This window comes from Papio anubis, chromosome 3, assembly GCF_008728515.1.
Source record: "Papio anubis isolate 15944 chromosome 3, Panubis1.0, whole genome shotgun sequence".
Lineage (NCBI taxonomy): Eukaryota > Metazoa > Chordata > Mammalia > Primates > Cercopithecidae > Papio > Papio anubis.
In genome coordinates this window covers 67,231,421-67,250,566 of record NC_044978.1, presented here as the reverse complement: position 1 = coordinate 67,250,566, position 19,146 = coordinate 67,231,421, and the positions used below count along the sequence as shown (strand labels likewise).

Genomic DNA, 19,146 nt, shown 5'->3' with positions numbered 1-19,146 from the left:
AGAGGAGAGTAGCCAATCGTGATCATGTGAAAATGACATTTGATAGCATTAAAGTACAGTGTCATCACTGCAATTGTCAGTGTTCCATATTGCATAAACAAAGCTTAAGAGATCCTAGAGATTTGTGAGTATTATAAGAGGTACTAATAAAAAGCAACTGATGAATTCCAGGACCATATCAATCCTTGTTTACTTTGAATTCATTGGAGATTTATGACTGCACAGGTTTAAGAACGTATAGTTGTGATCATTTATGTCCCAAGGCAGCATCTGACCATGCCACATAAATATTTTAAAGGGCAGTAAATTTGAGCATTAACCTTTATTCCCTATGTCTATATCCTTTGTTCATGCATCTTCACTGCTGAGCCTTATTCATGGTCTCCATAAACTGTAACTAATAAAAATATGTGGTGGCAGGCATCTGTAATCCCAACTACTTGGGAGGCTGAGGCAGAATAATCGCTTGAACCCGAGAGGCGGAGGCTGCAGTGAGCCAAGATTGCACCATTGCATTCCAGCCTGGGCAACGAGCGAAATTCCATCTTAAAAAAAAAAAAAATACATGTAAAAGGTTACAAAGTTGTCTTACGTTTTATTTCCCACATCCTATAAAGTGGGAAAACATTAGTGTGTCTTTTGAAGGTGTCTCAAAGCTGATTTTTCCAGTTGTTCTATCTAAATCTTTAATTCTGATATAATGTTTAATCACGGCTGAAGTTGACTAAGTAGTAAAAATTTAAATGTTTTTCCTCTGAACAGAAATATGGAATCCAGAATGTATAAATTTTAGTTTTAAAATGTTCCAAGAAACTTTTCCTTATTATAATATATTATCCGTAGAGTATAGTAGTTGAAAAATCAGACCCTGGAGTCAGACTGATTGGGTTTAAATCCTAGTTTCAGCACTCTAGCTATGCTTCCTCATTTGCAACTTGGAGACAGTGGTACCTACTTAAAGTGAGATAAATGAGACAAAGCGCACAGTGCACTAAGAAGAGTACCTGGCACTCAAATTGTTATTATTATTGTTATTGTTGGAGTTCGTGTTGTCATTCTTAACAGTGGTAGTAGTAGTGGCAATAATATCAATAGTAGTGTGTAATGGTTAAGTCATAGAATTTGGAATCAGACAAATCTGAGTTTAAATCCCAGTTTTGCAATACTGTTAAGAATCACCTTGGCAGTATAACATTCTAGGAGTTTTACATTGTTATTACTTCTTGTCTACTTTTCCATATCATCATTGTTCAACATCTGTTTTAGAAAGTCTGAATATGATCTGATATTGGAAAGAAAACATCTATTCACAGTATATATTTGCTATTTTTCACTGAGAAATCCCATGATTTTCCGCAATAAAATGGTAGCTCCTGTGTTTATTTTTTAATTAATTTTTTGCTTTCTAGCCCACAACCTGTAAAAGAAGATATTGCAACCCCACTACCTTCTGAAAAAACCCCAACAAGCGTTAATCAAACTCCTGTTGAAACAAATGAATTTCCTCAGCTACCAGAAGGCTTAGAAAAGAAGCCTATTGTTCTTAAATTCAGTGCCATGTTAGATGGTATTGCCATTGGAGCAGCACTTTTACCGTCTCTGAAAGCAGAATACAAGATGGGAAGAATGAGAAGTCATGGAATGACAGGTAATATTGAATTCTGAATTCACGCTCTTAAAATTTATGATTTCTTTGAGAAATTAGTAATATTTTGATAAAAAGGTAAATTTGGTTTTATAGATATTATAAGTAATTTTGATTATAACATTTAAAGTTCATTAATGATGTTCTCTAGTCAAGTAAAAATATCCCCCACCCCAGTACCTCGAATGGCCAGAGTGAACTCTTTTGAACTCCATAAAATTATTCAACTATGGAGGCCATTTCTCCAATTTAAACTTAAGTTGAATAAATCAACCCATTTCTACATCTATTAAGTTTTTAATAGACTGAATAACTTGTTTTATTTTCACATTGGGTTCATTTAGCTCAAATCAGAAGTCATTTATTTCTTCAAAACAGCTAATTCTATATGGTTTTGTGACCCTTATATTAATATATCCTATCTCAAAATTCCTTGCTTTTAACATTTATGAAATTTATCATATATACAAAAGCATGTAAATTATACATATACACATTTTAAAGAATAAGTACTGTGAACTCACCAACCCACAATACAACCTAGGAATTGGCACATTTCCAATACTTTGAAGCCTTCTTTGGCTGGGCGTGGTGGCTCACACCTGTAATCACAGCACTTTGGGAGGCTGAGGCGGATGGATCACCTGAGGTCAAGACTTCAAGACCAGCTTGGAAAACATAGCAAAACCCCATCTCTGTTAAAAATACAAAAATTAGCTGGGCATGGTGGCAGGAACCTGTAATCCCAGCTACTCAGGAAGCTATAGCAGGAGAATCGCTTGAATCTGCGAGGCGGAGGTTGCAGTGAGCTGACAGTGTGCCACTATACTCCAGCCTCAGCGACAGAGTGAGACTTCATCTCAAAAAAAGAAAAGGCAGTCTTCATTTCTCATGGAATTACTACTAGCATGAATTTTGTCTTACCCATTCTTTTGCTTGCCCATATAGTTTTACCATGTATGTATATACTCATAAATGATTTAAAGTTTGCTTTTAGCTGTTTTGAACTTTGTTTATATGGAATCTCACATTTTTTAACTAGGAATTTTTTTATTTGACTAAGAGCTCCTTACATGTTTATATATATAAAATGCCAGTTGATGGTTCTTTTTTTTGCTTACTTTACCATTGAGTCATTTGTATTTTTCTTGATTCACAATAATTCTTCATAAATTCTATATATTAACTCTTTGATATTATATGTTTATATGTTGTCACCTAGTTGGAGGCTTATCATTTAACTTTTTCTTTTAATCAGCAGACATTCTTCATTTTAATGTAATTGAATTTACCATTATTTTTCCTGTATGTTGTGTATTTTTATGTCCTGAAGAAATGCTTCTCTTCCTAGGATAATAAAGATATTCTGATACATTTTTTTCTTGAATGTTCTGAGTTTTGCTATTCATATTTAAGTTTTTAATCTATCTTAATCAATTATTATTGTTCTTACATTTGGCATGGGGTAGTATATAACCAGTATCATTGTATATAACCAATGATCTCAGCATCACTTATTAATTTATTCTTTTTTTTTAGTGATATATAATCCAAAAATTAGTCACATATTAAGTGTTATTTTTAACGTGGGAGTCTGAGTTTTCTATTCTGCTTCATTGATCTCTTTGCACCAGTATCATATTGCTGCCTGACTTTTTCAGGAATTGTCCTGGCTATTTTTGGTCCTTTGCTCTTTCATATACGTTTTTTATTTTTATTTTTATTTTTCTGAGACAGGGTCTCACTTTGTTGCCCAGGCTGGAGGGCAGTGGCATGATCACAGCTCTCTGCAGCCTTGACCTCCTCAAGTGATCCTCCAGTCTCAGCCCTGTGAGTAGCCAGGACTATAGGCATGCACCACCACATCTGACTAATTTTAAAACTTTTTGTGGAGATGGTGGGATTTCACTGTGTTGCCTAGGCTGGTGTCAAACTCCTGGCCTCAAGCGATCCGCCTGCCTTGGTCTTCCAAAGTGCTAGGATTACAGGCATCAGTCACCATGCCTGGCCTCATAAACATTTTAGAATCAGTTTGTTAAGTTCCCTGAAAAAGCCTGTTTAGATTTCTGTAAGAACTTAATTGAATCTATAGATTTATTTGGGGAGAAATGACAACTAAACAATATTTAACCTCCCTTTTCCTAAGTCTTACTTCTCTGTTGTTTAAGTCTTCTTTAATGTTTTTGTGTAAATTTAAAAATTTTTCTACTTAAAGAGTTTTGTGCGTCTTTTACAAGATGTATTTATTTATTTATATATCTAGGTATCTTGTGGTGTTGTAGCTATTACAAATGTTATCTTTTGTAAAATGGCATTTTTCTAAACTGTTGGTAGTCTGTACAAGTGTGCTTGATGCTTTTATGTTAATCTGATACTCAGTAACCACATTAAACCATTATTATCAATAAGTTGTAGATTCTTAGGAGTTTTATCTATAGACAGTCATACTGTTTAAACAGCAAATAATGATACTTTTGTTTCTTTCCAACTTTTAGTTCTTTTTCTTGCCTTATTGTGCTTGCCTTGTTCCATTTTCTTAAAGGAATCAACATTACATGAATAAGTCTGATGTCTGCTGTAGGTTTCTGCTATCAGGTTAAGAAAATGTACTTATTTTCCCACTGTGCTAAGAATTTCTATGAAGAATTATTGGTAAATGTAATCAGATACTTTGTTCTGTTATCTAATGAAATGAAAATGTATTTTCTCCTTTATTCTGTTAACATAATTTAAAAGTATATACATATATATGAATATACGCAGATATGTACATATTTATATAAGTATGTGTATACAGTAGTCCCTGCTTATTCATGTGTTTTGTCTCTTCACGTTTCAGTTACCTATGGTCAACTGTAGTCCGAAAATATTACATACAATAAGCTATTTTGAGAGACCCCCATATTTACAAGGATATTTACAGAACTGTTGTTACAGTACAGTTGTTCTATTTTGTTGTTGTTGTTAATCTCTTGTTGTGTCTGATTTATAAATTAAACTTTATCATAGGAATGTATGTATAGGAAAAGACATATATATAGGGTTTGATACTATCTATGGTTTCAGGCATCCACTGGGGATCTTAGAACACATCTATCCCAAATAAAGGGAGATTACTGTATATGTACGCCCATCTCTAGCATTTTGGGTTTCTTTATTAAGAGTAATTTTGCTGAACATTTAGACCTTTCTGTTACCAGCAAGAGAAGCATTTTAAAGTAAATTTCCATATTTGGCAGAGTCAGAAGTCTTAGGCCTTCAGATATTAGAGTCCAGGGCTGACAATAAGTTACACACATTTGGTCATTTATTCAGGGCACCCATGAAATACAAGGGTCCACAGAAGCAGCAAGTCAAAAGTCAGATAGGCAGTTTAGGGTCTTAGAGTAAACACATTGTTAAATATCCAGAGAGGTAAGAACCCAAAATTCTTATTGAAATTAAAGGAAAGAGATAAAAACAGTAAAAGAATGACTATACTAGTAATAAGGGATGACTCAGTAACTGAGGCCTAGGATTATTTCAATCTTGGTGTTTTTATTTGGTGGTGTGCTAGCAATGGTAGTGGTGGTAGCAACAGTGGTAGACAGTCCCCACCCCTTGCAGCTTGTAAATGATAGTCAAGGAGTCTCCTGGTTGTAGTAGTAAGAGGAGATCAGGGCAATCATGACTCATCTGGTCATTCACAGATACCCCAGTTGGTGAGTGAGCATTTTTCTGTTTTTGGCTAACTCATTCCAGGTGCAAGCACTATAGTTAATGAATGTAGTGAATGTGACATATAGGAGATGACCCTTGATTAGTATTTTGAAAAAAAGAGAATTATTTCTGGCTCAGTTGAGGAGCAGTAGGGATATGTAATAAATTATATACATAGGCTAAATAGGCAATTTGATGATGTTTGAGTGGAGAGAATTGGTAATGTACAGAAGAATATCAGTAGATTCTGTTGGTTTGAAAGGAGCATGTGTATGTACATTACATGTGTAAAGGGCAACAACAGATCTTGATTTTAATAAGGCTTCTCCTCATGCCCTCATAAACAGTTGGAGAAATATGGACTGAATAATAGTAAAGCTGGTATATTTATATTTGTTTGAAAAATTATGTGCCAGATTATTGATTTAAGTGTTTAAGGTCAACAGTAAACTAAAATTCATAATATACCCTTATTTGATATATGGTCCCATGAATAATTATTAAGGTCAAAGAGACATATGTTTGTATAACTTTATACTTTATGAATGTTTCAGTGAGTACAGTTTAATTGATTTGGCAATTTTAGCTATTTCCACACTGAATCAGGATCAGTAGACACATTGTTAACTACCTACTATTCTCTGTGAATAAAGCACTGTGTGGACTGGGGAATTTTTTTTAACTTGATTAATTTTCTTGTTACCATTCTTTAATAATAAGAGCATTTTATTTCTGTTCTACCATCTATGAAATAAAGAACGTGGGTGTTTTCCTAGTGCCTAACACACTGCCAGTCTTAATAAATAATACTTACTGGCTTAATAATACTTGCTGACTGACTTGCATATTTAAAGATAGGGAATATTTTATAAGCAACTTTAAAATATGCTTTTATATATTTCAAGATAGGTTTGGGAATATCCATGCATTTTTCTTAGATACCCTTTTTGGAAAAAATGAGGAATGAATGAGTGAATGAACACTAACACGAACAATAACTTTTCTCATTTCTTACAGGTGCACAGACAAGATTTACATTTGAGCTGCCAAATCACAGATTGCGTTTTACTTCAAAAGTTTCTGCCACAGATATGTCAACCATTCCTCCTTCTGCCAGTCTGAACCTTCCTCCTGTTACCATGTCAGGGAAATATATAATGGAAGAACATGATAGTTATTCGGATCAGGTGTGGAGTATAGATGAACTGCCTTCTAAACAAGGTTACTATTTACAGGGAAATTATCTACGTTGTGTGGCAGAAGTAAGTTTACTTTAAAATTTTCTTACTCTTTGTAATTTAGGAGGCTTCAAGATTTATATGTACCAAAATATGTAGTAATCCAAACTTTTAAGGTAAAGTCTTAAAATCATTTGTTTTCACAGAAGAATTCTATACTGAATCAAGTGTGTGTGTGGGTGTATGTGTGTTTTGTGTCTGTTAGTCTGACTACCCTGTAGTTTTATTTAAACATGCTTTTAAAAATATGTATTAGTTATATATTCCATCTCTGCAATATTTTCGTAGTTCAAATGATTATTAAAAGCAAATCGCAGCTAACTTTCATTATGTGCTTTACACGCATTGACTTCTGCAGTGCTTAAGTAAATCCTATGAGGTAGAAATATTTGTTCTCATTTTGTAGGTGAGCAAACTAAGCCTTAGCAAGTTAACATAATTCATACAGGTATACATAATTATTAAGATAATCTAAAGGTCATATTGAAAGATAAATTAGACTTACAGATTAATTTCTTTACTAAGGTTAAGTTGAAAGTAGCATATCTAATTCTATCATAATTTTTTCATTTTATATTTGTATAGCTGTCAAAAGTTTAAAAAGCATTTGGACACATTTTTCATTCGATTTGTGGTAAGCAGGTTGTCTGTTATTTTCCTAATTTGATATAAACTTGAAGCGGAGAAGTAAACACCTTTCCTTAAGTCTCCTAGCTATCAACTGAGAGAGACAGGAGCCACGCCTCAGTGGTCTGCCTCCAGGCACCCTGTGATGTGTCTCAGCTCACCTCGTCAGTTTGTCAAAAACAGTTACAACTTTATGAAAAAGCAATGTGCTATTTGTTTTATAAATTTTGTTCTCCAGAACCTGCAGCATCTATAAGAATGCTCTTTGGGTTCTCTGATAGAAATATTATAACTACGGGGGACATATTTAAGTCTGATTTACCTTCTTAGGCCCTGCTTGCCCTGGAACCTCTGTAAGAGTTGAGATTTCTGTATGTGAAAAACAAGTGTACAAAAAAATAGTGTTTGGATTCTAACAGAGATTTACTTAAAATATTTTAAGGTGTATCCCACTTGTGCTTTCTACTCTGAAAACTAAAAGCCCCAAGCTCCGGTTTAGACATCCTGCTATCAATGTTCCATTTAAAAGAACATACACGAATACAGTGTGCTGTATAATTCCTTGCTAATACTAGATATTAGAAAGGTATAAGTTTGTAACGAGGCAGAACACAATCCCGAATTTAGTAAACAGTGTATTTAATTTCAACCATTTCAAAGAATCTAAAATTGCATCCCTCTTAGAGTTGCCTATTTTACTATGGCCTGAAATAAACACACCTGAAAATAGTTTCTGGCAAATTGGTTTATTAACTAATTAGTTTATTAACTAATTTGCCAGAAATTTAATACTTTGTACTAATTATAGGACACAAATTATATTAAACCTTAATTGGGTATCTCTGATGATTTGCTAATTCACTCAGATGTAAGCCTGAGACCCAGAATTTTGTTGGTTTTTATTCATAGCCGTATCCTTAGCACCTAACATGGTACATAGACGGTCATTAAATATATATTTGATTAAATAAATTGTTTTTGGCTGGATGTAGTGGCTCACACCTGTAATCTCAGCACTTTGGGATAAAGCGGGCAGATAGCTTGAGGCCAGGAGTTTGAGACCAACCTGGCCAACATGGTGAAATCCTGTCATGGTGGTGGGTGCCCGTAGTCCCAGCTACTCAGGAGGCTGAGGCAGGAGAATCGCTTGAACCCGGGAGGTAGAGGTTACAGTGAGCCGAGATTGTGCCACTGCGCTCCAGCCTGGGTGACAGAGCAAGACTTTGTCTCTAAATAAATAAATAAATCTATTTTTACTTAACTCGTCTGTGATTCTAAGACACAAAAGTGGCCATTAAAATGATCATTAAAAGTAAATTTTACTCTAGGAGAAAATTTAATTTCAAAATTAGCAAGTTAAATATATAACTTTGATTTGCTCCCCAGACTTCTCATACCTTATTAACTACTATTATTAAAAAACAAAAAACAAAAACCATTTTGGGAATGGACTATAATAGTGTTTGGCCAGTAACATATTAGGAACTCTGAATATTTTTAACTTTTCTTCAATATATTGATTTCAAATCATAGATAATTATCTCTTTTTCCTCAGTTTAGGGTGATTTATGTAAGAAAAAAGTAAAGCTAATGTAATGAGCATTAATCTAATATGATTTTTTTCTGACAGGTTGGTTCCTTTGAACATAATCTTACAACTGATCTTCTAAACCACTTGGTATTTGTACAGAAAGTGTTCATGAAGGAAGTTAATGAAGTAATACAAAAAGTTTCTGGTAAGATGATCTAGTACCTTACAGTATAGGTGAAGGTTTTTATTCTTTTTGACTGTGTGATGTCCCATATGTCTGTCGTATAAGTATTGATCCAGCATTTGGATATAATTGTCAAATAACTCCTAAGAACTGGCCATTCCTTTTATGGCTTTTCCACCTACAATGTTTGCTTATCATTTTTGTCATGTATAATATACACATTTAGGATTCATAAACTTCAGAAAGCTCATTTATGTTTCACCCTCAAGAAAGAAAAGCTTACAGTATGTCTATTAACCAAATTAATCATACTCTTTTGGAAACAACATTTAGATAACTGCTAAGATTTCAACCTTTTATCTATACCAGATGATGGCTATATGCTGGCAGCATGGTAAATTGTCTGTAGAAACCCTCATTACATTTTTGCTGTTCCTCAAGAATAGTTTACAGTTCAGCTTAGTCAGTGCTCTACATTTTTCACAAGCTAAAGTATTAGGGAATTAGGGTGAAAAGTTGACTCTGTATAACAATTCTTAATGCTGAGTATTTTCAGTGTGAATGTTATCATGTTAAAAGAATATTTAAGCCACATCCATAAATTGGCATCAAAAGGAGTTTCCTTTATGCTTATGGATTAATTCATTCATTTAACAAATTTATGAAGTATCCAGGTATTCAATTACAATTTTGATGAGTTCTGTGAATGACAAGAACAGGGTGCTATGAGTCTGTGTCATAGGAGAAACTAATCTAGTCTAAAGGATCAGAAAAGGCTTCTCAGAAGAATTCATATCCCAAAACTTAAGAATGAAGCCTAGTTTGGCAAGAAAGGAGAGGTAGAGAGGATGCAGGCAGAGCATACGTACCAGTATTTGATAAGGGTCTGAGGGAGGACAGTGCTCCTTGGATGAAGGAACTAAATTATGTAGCAGCTGTGTGAACAACCGGTTTCCTTGGTTCTCCTGGGTTGGTTCTAGTTGCATCTGAGGTCAGGAAGCTATTTAATGATCATATTGTAGAAACCCTGCAGAGCTGTGGAATTTTACAAGTTAGGTCTTAAAAGATCAGATCATTGGTACCATGGAGTTTTTCTGAAAATGGTTGACTAGAAATCATTAAGGAAGAAATAAGTATATAGTAAAATTCCTTTCTGCCACTGAAGAAGCCTTAACTTGGGAAACATACACAAGTTTTGTTTGGTGTGTCCCATTTACCTGGTTAAAATCACATTATGACATTTTTTATGATAGGAAAATTGTTAAGAATATATCAAGCTGGCAAACTTATGAGTTCTAAAGAATATTTTCAAGATGATTTTATTACTGAAAAAATATAGGCCAGACACAGTGGCTCATGCCTGTAATCCCAGCACTTTGAGAGGCTGAGGTGGGTGGATCATTAGGTCAGGAGATCAAGGCCATCCTGGCTAACACGGTGAAACCCTGTCTCTATTAAAAATACAAAAAAATTAGCCAGGCGTGGTGGTAGGCACCTGTAGTCCCAGCTGCTCAGGAGGCTGAGGCAGGAGAATGGCATGAACCTGGGAGGCAGAGCTTGCGGTGAGCTGAGATGGTGCCACTGCGCTCCAGCCTGGGCAACAGAGCAAGACTCCGTCTCACAAAAAAAAAAAAAAAAAAAAAAAAAAATATATATATATATATATATATATAGAGAGAGAGAGAGAGAGAGAGAGAGAGACAGTAGAGACAGTATCAGACTGTCAGGGTAAGCCTCTCTTAAGGTAGTTTTGATTAGAGAGAAAGGCTTTTCTTAACCTTTAGATTATAGTCAGGAGATTAAAGTATATCCCAAGGTCTATGAAGAATAAGATGGACAAAGAGGACTGGAAATTAATATTTCTAACCATGAAGACTTGCTGTTTACTATGAGAGAATCAGATGATAGTGCCAAGATCAGATGATAATGCCAAAAGAGTGGCTAGATCTGCTCCTTGAACCATTTCTTTCTGACTTTAGCGACAGCCATGAACCTTGAGAAAATAGCTAAAGTGTAAATTATGTATGATTTAGCTGACCACAGGGCCTGATGGAGCGTAGGCATTCAGTTATTCTGTCAAGGCCAAAGAACATAACAGGATATTGAGAGCGAATACTTTGAACCTTTGTAGCTCGAATTTCTCAGTACTCTGATCTCTGTATTGCTGCTTCCCTCTCCCATAATCTTCAGTTATTTTCCTTATTTTTTTCTTATATTCTTCTTCATAATTTTCCATCATGTTACATTTAGTGTTAGGACATTTTCTATTATGTAGGAAGACTAATGTTCGTAACAATCATCAAGTTTGTTAGGGAAATACTTTTTAAAAAAATTGATTACCTTATTTGTCCACAAAAGACTTTCAGGAATGCTTGGGTTTCAGAAAGATGTAAATAAGCATTGATCAGGTAAACAGAAGAGACTATTTTTGAGTATGTATGGCCATCTTAGAAGCATATAAGGAGGTTACCATCTTAGAATTGGGCCAGATATATATTTATTGATAAAGACATAAAGTACTATGGAATTAATGCAAATAATATAATAGCATCTCTTATGGTTCCATAAACTAAAATTATTGTGCAGTATGTTTTGTGAATGGTGGAGCTTTTGCTTTTAAATTTTAAAGTTTTCTTTCTGAAACTAGATAAAAGGTATTCAAGGTAGTGATAGACAAACACAAAACAAATAGGCCTTTAAGATGTGCTCATGCATCAAACAGTTTTTTTTTTTTTTTGAAATGGAGTCTCGCTTTGTCGCCAGGCTAGAGTGCAATGGCGCGATCTCAGCTCCCTGCAACCTCTGCCTCCCGGGTTCAAGCGATTTTCCTGCCTCAGCCTCCCAAGTAGCTGGGACTATAGGCACACACCACCACACCCAGCTAATTTTTGTATTTTTAGTAGAGACAAGGTTTCACCATGTTGGCCAGGATGGTCTCGATCTCTTGACCTCGTGATCTGCCTGCCTTGGCCTTCCAAAGTGCTGGGATTACAGGTGTGAGCCACTGAGCCCAGCCCATCAAACAGTTTTATCTTCAGAGATGGATTATCAAATTAACAGACACTAAGCTGGTTTTTTTTTTTTTTTTTTTTTTTGTAAAACAACTTGACTATAAGAAAAATTAGACAGATGTGAATCTTTACAAAACTCTAGACATTTAGAGTATTAGTATTACAATATTCAAAGTGAAAGTGTGCTAAGCAATGTAAAAATCTAAGATTATTTCAGATATGTTAAAGCATGTATTTGTTTAGCAAAATGATTTAAGAGAATATGAAAAAGTGAAAAGCTTACATTTAGACTGTCAGAAAAAAATAGTGTGTTAAGGAAGTATACTGTTAGGTAATGTAACATGAAAATTTCACTCTACTTAGGTAAGTGAAAATTGAAAAAGAGTCTGCTTTTAACCAAGTGAAAAGGATAATTAAAAAGCATGAATATTAAGAAAATGGAAATTGATGAGATATTTGTCTGTTTATGAGAATAAATAGAGAAACAATAAGCCTATCCAACCAACTTGTATATAAATCTACAGGTCCAAATGAGACACACTGTAGTTATGTAAAAGAACTAATGGAGGACCTCTTGGTACCTCTGAGAAGGTACTTTAGTAAATCATGGGTATCAGGAGAGGTGCCCAAACACAGGAAAATTGTGTTACCTAACTTGAAGAAGGGTAGGAAAGAAGCCTCAAAGAACCAATACCCCAAAGGCTAATCCCAAAAAAAACAAACAACAAAAAAAAACCTGATTTTTTTACTTAGTATAGTCTCCCTTAGGAAATAAACTCCTTAATGACACTTCTTAAACATAGTTTTTGTTAAGTCATGCTAATACTTTTCAGAAAAATATGAGGCTAGCTATAATTTCAAAATAGCTTAAGCAAGTTAATAGCTTACTCAAGTATACTGGATATGATGCACTTAAACTTATATATTTATGCCATACTATGAAATAAAACTTGATTGACACAAAAGTAGGAGGGTGGGCCAAGATGGCCGATTAGAAGCAGCTGTGGTCCAGGACTCTCATACAGAGGAATGAAAATGGTGAGTGAATTCAGCACTTTTAACTGACGTATTCAGTTTCTTGCATTGGGAGGGACTAGGCAGACAGCTCCACCATGGAGGGTGAGGTAAAGCAGGGTGAGGTGATGGCTCACCCAGGAGCAGCAAAAAGCCAGGGAGCCCCCACCCCCAGGCAAAGGAGGCTGTATGTGATTGTGTGACCTCACCCGGGGAAACTAGGCTTCTCCCACAGATCTTTGCAACCTGTGGATTAGGAGATTCCCCTCGTGAGTCCTGCCACCAGGGCCTTGGGTCTGAAGCACAGAGCTATGTGGAGTCTCGGTGAAGCAGCACTAGGGCACACACAGAGACACAGGAGTTTTGCATACTCCCAGCAAGGCAGGAAATCAATCCATGCATTCCCTTAGGAAGGAGGCTGAATCCAGGGAGCCAACCAGTGCCATTTTACAGACCCCACTCCCAAGGCAACTCACAAGTTAAGAACTACTGGCTTGGAATTCCACCTGGCCAGCAGCAGAAGGCTGGAGACTGCCTGAGACAGACTGAGTTCCCAGGCAGAGGGAGAGCCGCCATCTCTGCAGTTCAAGTCAGCAGTTCTAGCCTGCCTGCTCCAGGGAGTCTGGGCAGTCTACACTGGGAGGAGTTCCCCACAAGACAGCACAGCTGCTATGCCAGATTGTGGCCAGACTGCTTCTTAGAGTGGGACTCCACTATGCTGGATTGTAGGGTCAGACTGTTTCTTTAAGTGGGACTCCAGTCCATTCCTCCTCACTGGGCAGGGCCTCCCTGCAGGAATTTCAGCAACTCCAACCAGGGTTATACATACAGAACTCACAGAACTCTGATCTCTCCCTGGGGGGCGGGGCAGCTGCTGTCTCTGCAGTTCAGCTGACTTAGCCTTTTCAGCCTGCTGGCTCTGGAGTGTCCTGGTGGTCTGGATGAGGGGGGTTTCCCCTACGGCAGCACACCTGCTCTGCCAAGGGGCAGCCCAACTGCTTCTTTAAGCATGTCCTTGATCCCATTCTGCCCAACTGGATGAGACCTCCCAACAGGGGTCTCCAGACACCTCCTGTAGGAGTGTTCAGTCCAGCATTAGGTCAGTACCTGGGGCAGAGGCCCCAGAGGAAGGAGCAGGCTGTCATCTTTGCTGTTTCACAGGCTTCGCTGATACCTGGTGCAGGAGGAACCTGGTGCAGGAGGAACTCAGAACACCAGAGTCTGGAGGGGACCCCCGGCAAACTGTAGCAGCTCTACAGAAGAGTGGCCCCACTGTTAAAAGAAAAATAAACAGAAAACAACAACATAAACCAAAAAGCCCCAAAACAACCCCATTCAGAGGTCAGCAACCTCAAAGATTGAAGGTAGATATGCCCACAAAGATGAGAAAAAAAATCAATCCAAAAATGCTGAAAACTCAAAAAGCCAAAGTGCCTGTTTTCTCCCAGATGACTGCAACACCTTTCCAGCAAGGGCACAGGACTGCGCTAAGGCTGAGATGGCTGAATTGACAGAAGTAGGCTTCAGAAAGTGGGTAATAATAAACTTAGCTGAGCTAAAGGAACATGTTCTAACCCAGTGGAAAGAAGCTAAGAATCGTGACAAAACATACAGGAGCTGATAACCAAAATAGTCAGTTTAAAGAGGAAGATAACTGACCTCTTGGAGCTGAAAAACACAACAGGAGAACTTCACAATGCAGTCATAAGTATCAACAGCACAATAGACCAAGTGGAGGGAAGAATCTCAGAGCTTGAAGACTGTCTTTCTGAAATAAGACAGGCAGACAAGAATAGAGAAAAAAGAAAAGGTACAAACAAAACTTCTGAGAACTATGGGATTATATAAGAAGACCAAACCTATGACTGATTGGGGTACCTGAAAGAGATGAGGGGAATGGAACCAAGTTGGAAAACATACTGCAGGATATCACCCAGGGGGACTTCCCCAAATGAGCAAGACAGGCCAACATTCAAATTCAGGAAATGCAGAGAACCCCAGTAAGACACTCCACGAGAAGATCAACACAAGACACATAATCATCAGATTATCGAAGGCTGAAATGAAAGAAGAAAACTTAAGGGCAGCCAGCGAGAAAGGCCAGGTCACTTACAATGGAAAACCCATCAGCCTAATAGCAGACCTCTCAGCGGAAACCCTACAAGCCAGAAAACATTTGGGGCCAATATTCAACATCCTTAAAGGAAAACATTTCCAACCTAGAATTTCATGTCCAGCCAGAGGTACAAAGAAGAGTTTGTACCATTTCTATTGAAACTGTTCCAAAAAAATGAAAAGGAAGGACTCCTCCCTAACTCATTTTATAAGGCCACTATCGTCCTCATACCTAAAACTGACATAGATACAACAAAAAAAGAAAACTTCAGGCCAATATCCCTGTTGAACATTGATGCAAAAATCGTCAACAAAATACTGGCAAACCAAATCCAGAAGCATACAAAAAGCTTATCCACCACAGTCAAGTGGGCTTCATCGCCAGGATGCAAGGTTGGTTCAAATCAATAAATGTGATTCATCACAGAAACGGAACTAAAGACAAAAACCACATGATTATCTCAATAGATGCAGAAAAGGCCTTTGATAAAACTCAACATCCCTTCATGTTAAAAACTCTCAATAAACTATGTATTGAAGATACATACCTCAAAATAATAAGATATATATGACAAACGCACAGCTAATATCATACTGAATGGGCAAAAGCTGGAAGCATTCCCCTTGAAAACCAGCACAAGACAAGGATGCCCTCTCTCTTACCACTCCTATTCAACATAATATTGGAAGTTCTGGCCAGGGCAGTCTGGCAAGATAAAGTATATACAAATCGGAAGAGAAGAAGTCAAATTATCTTTGTTTGCAGATGATATGATCCTATATTTGGAAAACTCCATCGTCTCAGCCCAAAAGCTTCTTAAGCTTATAAGCAACTTCAGCAAAGTTGTGCAATGTGCAAAAATTGCTAGCATTCCTATACACCAACGACAGGCAAGAAGAGAGCCAAATCATGAATGAACTCCCATTCACAGTCACTTCAAAGAGAATAAAATACCTAGGAATACAATCCATGCATTCCCTTAGGAAGGAGGCTGAATCCAGGGAGCCAACCAGTGCCATTAAGGAGAACTAAAAAGCACTGCTCAAGGAAATCAGAGAGGACACAAACAAATGGAAAAACATTTCATGCATATGGATAGGAAGAGTCAATATTGTGAAAATGGTCATACTGCCCAAAGTAATTTATAGATTCAATGTTATTTCCATAAAACTACCACTGACATTCTTTACAACATTAGAAAAATCGATTTTCAAATTCACGTGGAACCAAAAAGAGCCCAAATAGCCAAGACAGTCCTACGCAAAAAGAAAAAAGCTGGAGGCATTACACTGCCTGACTTCAAACTATACTACAAGGCTACAGTAACTAACACAGCATTGTACTGTTATAGAAACAGACACATAGACCAATGAAACAGAATAGAGAACTCAGAAATAAGACCACACACCTACAACCATCTGATCTTTGACAAACCTGACAAAAAACAATGGGGAAAGGATTCCCTATTTAATAAATGGTGCTGAGAAAATTGGTTCGCCATATGCAGAAAATTTAAACTGGACCCCTTCTTTACACCTTATACAAAAATTAACTCAAGATGGATTAAAGACTTAAATGTAAAACCCAAAACTATAAAAACCCTAGAAGAAAATCTAGACAATACCATTCAGGACATAGGCACCAGCAAAGATTTCATGATGAAAACTCCAAAAGCAATTGCAACAAAAGCAAAAATGGATAAATATGATCTAATTAAACTAAAGAGCTTCTTCTGCACAGCAAAAGAAACTACCATCAGAGTAAACAGACAGAATGGGGAAAAGTTTTTGAAATCTATCCATCTGGCAGAGATGTAATATCCAGAGTCTACAAGGAATTTAAATTTACAAGAAAAAAAAAACTCATTAAAAAGTGGGCAAAGGACATGAACAGACACATCTCAAAAGAAGACATTTATGTGGCCAACAAACATGAAAAAAGCTCAGCATCACTGATCATCAGAGAAATGCAAATCAAAACCACAATTAGATACTATCTCACAACAGTCAGGATGGCTATTATTAAAAAGTCAAGAAACGAGAGATACTGGCGAAGTTGCAGAGAAAAAGGAATGCTTTCATATTGTTGGTAGGAGCATAAATGAGTTCACCCATTGTGGAAGACAGTGTTGTGGCAATTCCTCAAAAATCTAGAAGCAAAAATACCGTTTGACCCAGCAATCCCATTACTGGGTATATACCCAAAGGAACATAAATCATTCTATTGTAAAGATACATGCATGCGTATGTTCATTGCAGCACTATTCACAATAGCAAAGACATGGAACCAACCAAGTGCCCATCAATGATAGACTGGATAAAGAAAGTGTGATACATATACACCATGGAATGCTGTGCTGCCACAAAAAGGAATGAGATCATGTCCTTTGCAGGGACATGGATGGAGCTGGAAGCTGTTATCCCTAGCATACTAATGCAGGAACAAAAAAGCAAACACTGCATTTTCTCACTTATCAGTGGGAGCTGAACAATGAGAACACATGAACACAGGGAGGGAAACAACACACACTGGGACCTGTCGGCGGGGACAGCAGGAGGGAGGGCATCAGGAAGAACAGCTAATGGATGCTGGGCTTAATACCTAGGTGATGGGTTGACATGTGCAGCAAACCACCATGGCAGACATTTACCTATGTAACAAACATGCACATCCTACAGAACTTAAAATAAAAGGTTGAAGAAAAAAGACAAGAGTAACCAGTATTAGATACATAGATAGATCATAATAGTAGATTGATATTTTCTTCAGATTTGTTTTGATTCTTATTACTTAGAGAAAATATTTTTTATTATTTAATCGAACAAATAGATAAGACAGCTAACTTTCAAAATTAGAATCACGTAGTTTTTATTTGCTCACCAATTGTGTTGTGTTTGTTGTATCTCATGAGGATTCCTAAATAACCTGAACCATGGTCTTGCCTATAGAGCCAAGAGAAACTAAGAACTCTCCTAGCTTAATCTCACCCATCCTGTTAGAAAGTGTCAAGATATACATAGAGTCATAGACAATTTTTAGTGGCAGTATTCTAACAAATCCTCAAAATGTAGACATTATTTCATGTAATATTTTCCTCTGTATAACATAACTCATTCTGTATTTCAGAGTAGAAATTGCAACTGTATCTTGGAAAACATAAAAGAAGATCCTATAATCCATTCCATAGTTACTTATTCAGAACTTTAAAAACATATGATCCCAAACTAGGTGATGAGCAAATTACAAGGATATGTGGGTAAAAATTATCAGACTTATTGAATTTATACTTCTGTTTAGAACATTAGGTATTTGAATATATAATAATAAAAACATTTCAATGAACTTTTGATGAATGAAGAAGTTAAGTAGTACAAATAGAGGATGTATTGAGGCATAGAAATGATTTGACCTGATGCTTGATTAAGTTCTACTTTTTGATGATTGAGTGCCTTTCAAAAGAGAAGGACAGCTTGATGAAAGAAAATAGCAAGAAACTGGGACTGAAAGACACATTTATTTACTGAGAATGAGACAAGAATTGTGGGAGTATGAGGAAAATTATAAAGACTCGCAGTAATTGTTGTGAGGAGTATGTTGGAGAAATGACAAGATGAAGAGTTGGATCATCAAGCAACATAGGTGCTTAATCATTGCATTCAGGAAAACACTGAGGGTTAGCTAAGGTACTGCTTGCTAGGATCCACATATATATGGCCCTTCGCCTTAAGAATTCTTTAATTAGGGAAATTGCTGTCTAGATAAATTAATATAACAGAAACGTGTATTTTTTGGCAAACATCATGGAGGAAGGAAGGACTAAATGCTGATAAGGGTGTATCAGAAAGAGTTTGAATAAACAAAATGTGATAAAGAACTTAGACTAGCACTTGGCACTTAGTAAGCACTCAAATATTAGGTATTAGAATTGATACATATATGCACTCAGTAAGCAAATATTAGCTATTAGAATTTACACATATCTACCTAGGAGTAAAAAATGAATAAGAACAGAATGTAAGTGAGATGATATAGTCATTTAAGGAAAGTGAGCTCAAGGAACAGGGATGTGTAAGAGGGCTGT

General features: G+C 36.5%; 1 protein-coding gene across 14 annotated transcripts in view; it reads left to right on the top strand.

Annotated features, from left to right (window-relative positions):
- KIAA1109 (KIAA1109 ortholog) overlaps positions 1–19,146 on the top strand; it is a 215,935-nt gene that overhangs the window by 128,498 nt on the left and 68,291 nt on the right. For all 14 annotated transcript variants that reach the window (XM_021938761.2, XM_021938762.2, XM_021938768.2 and 11 more), the window contains 3 exons: positions 1,410–1,648; positions 6,362–6,606; positions 8,840–8,945. In XM_021938761.2, coding sequence (XP_021794453.1) covers positions 1,410–1,648; positions 6,362–6,606; positions 8,840–8,945 — 590 coding nt within the window. The remainder of the gene's footprint in view (positions 1–1,409; positions 1,649–6,361; positions 6,607–8,839; positions 8,946–19,146) is intronic.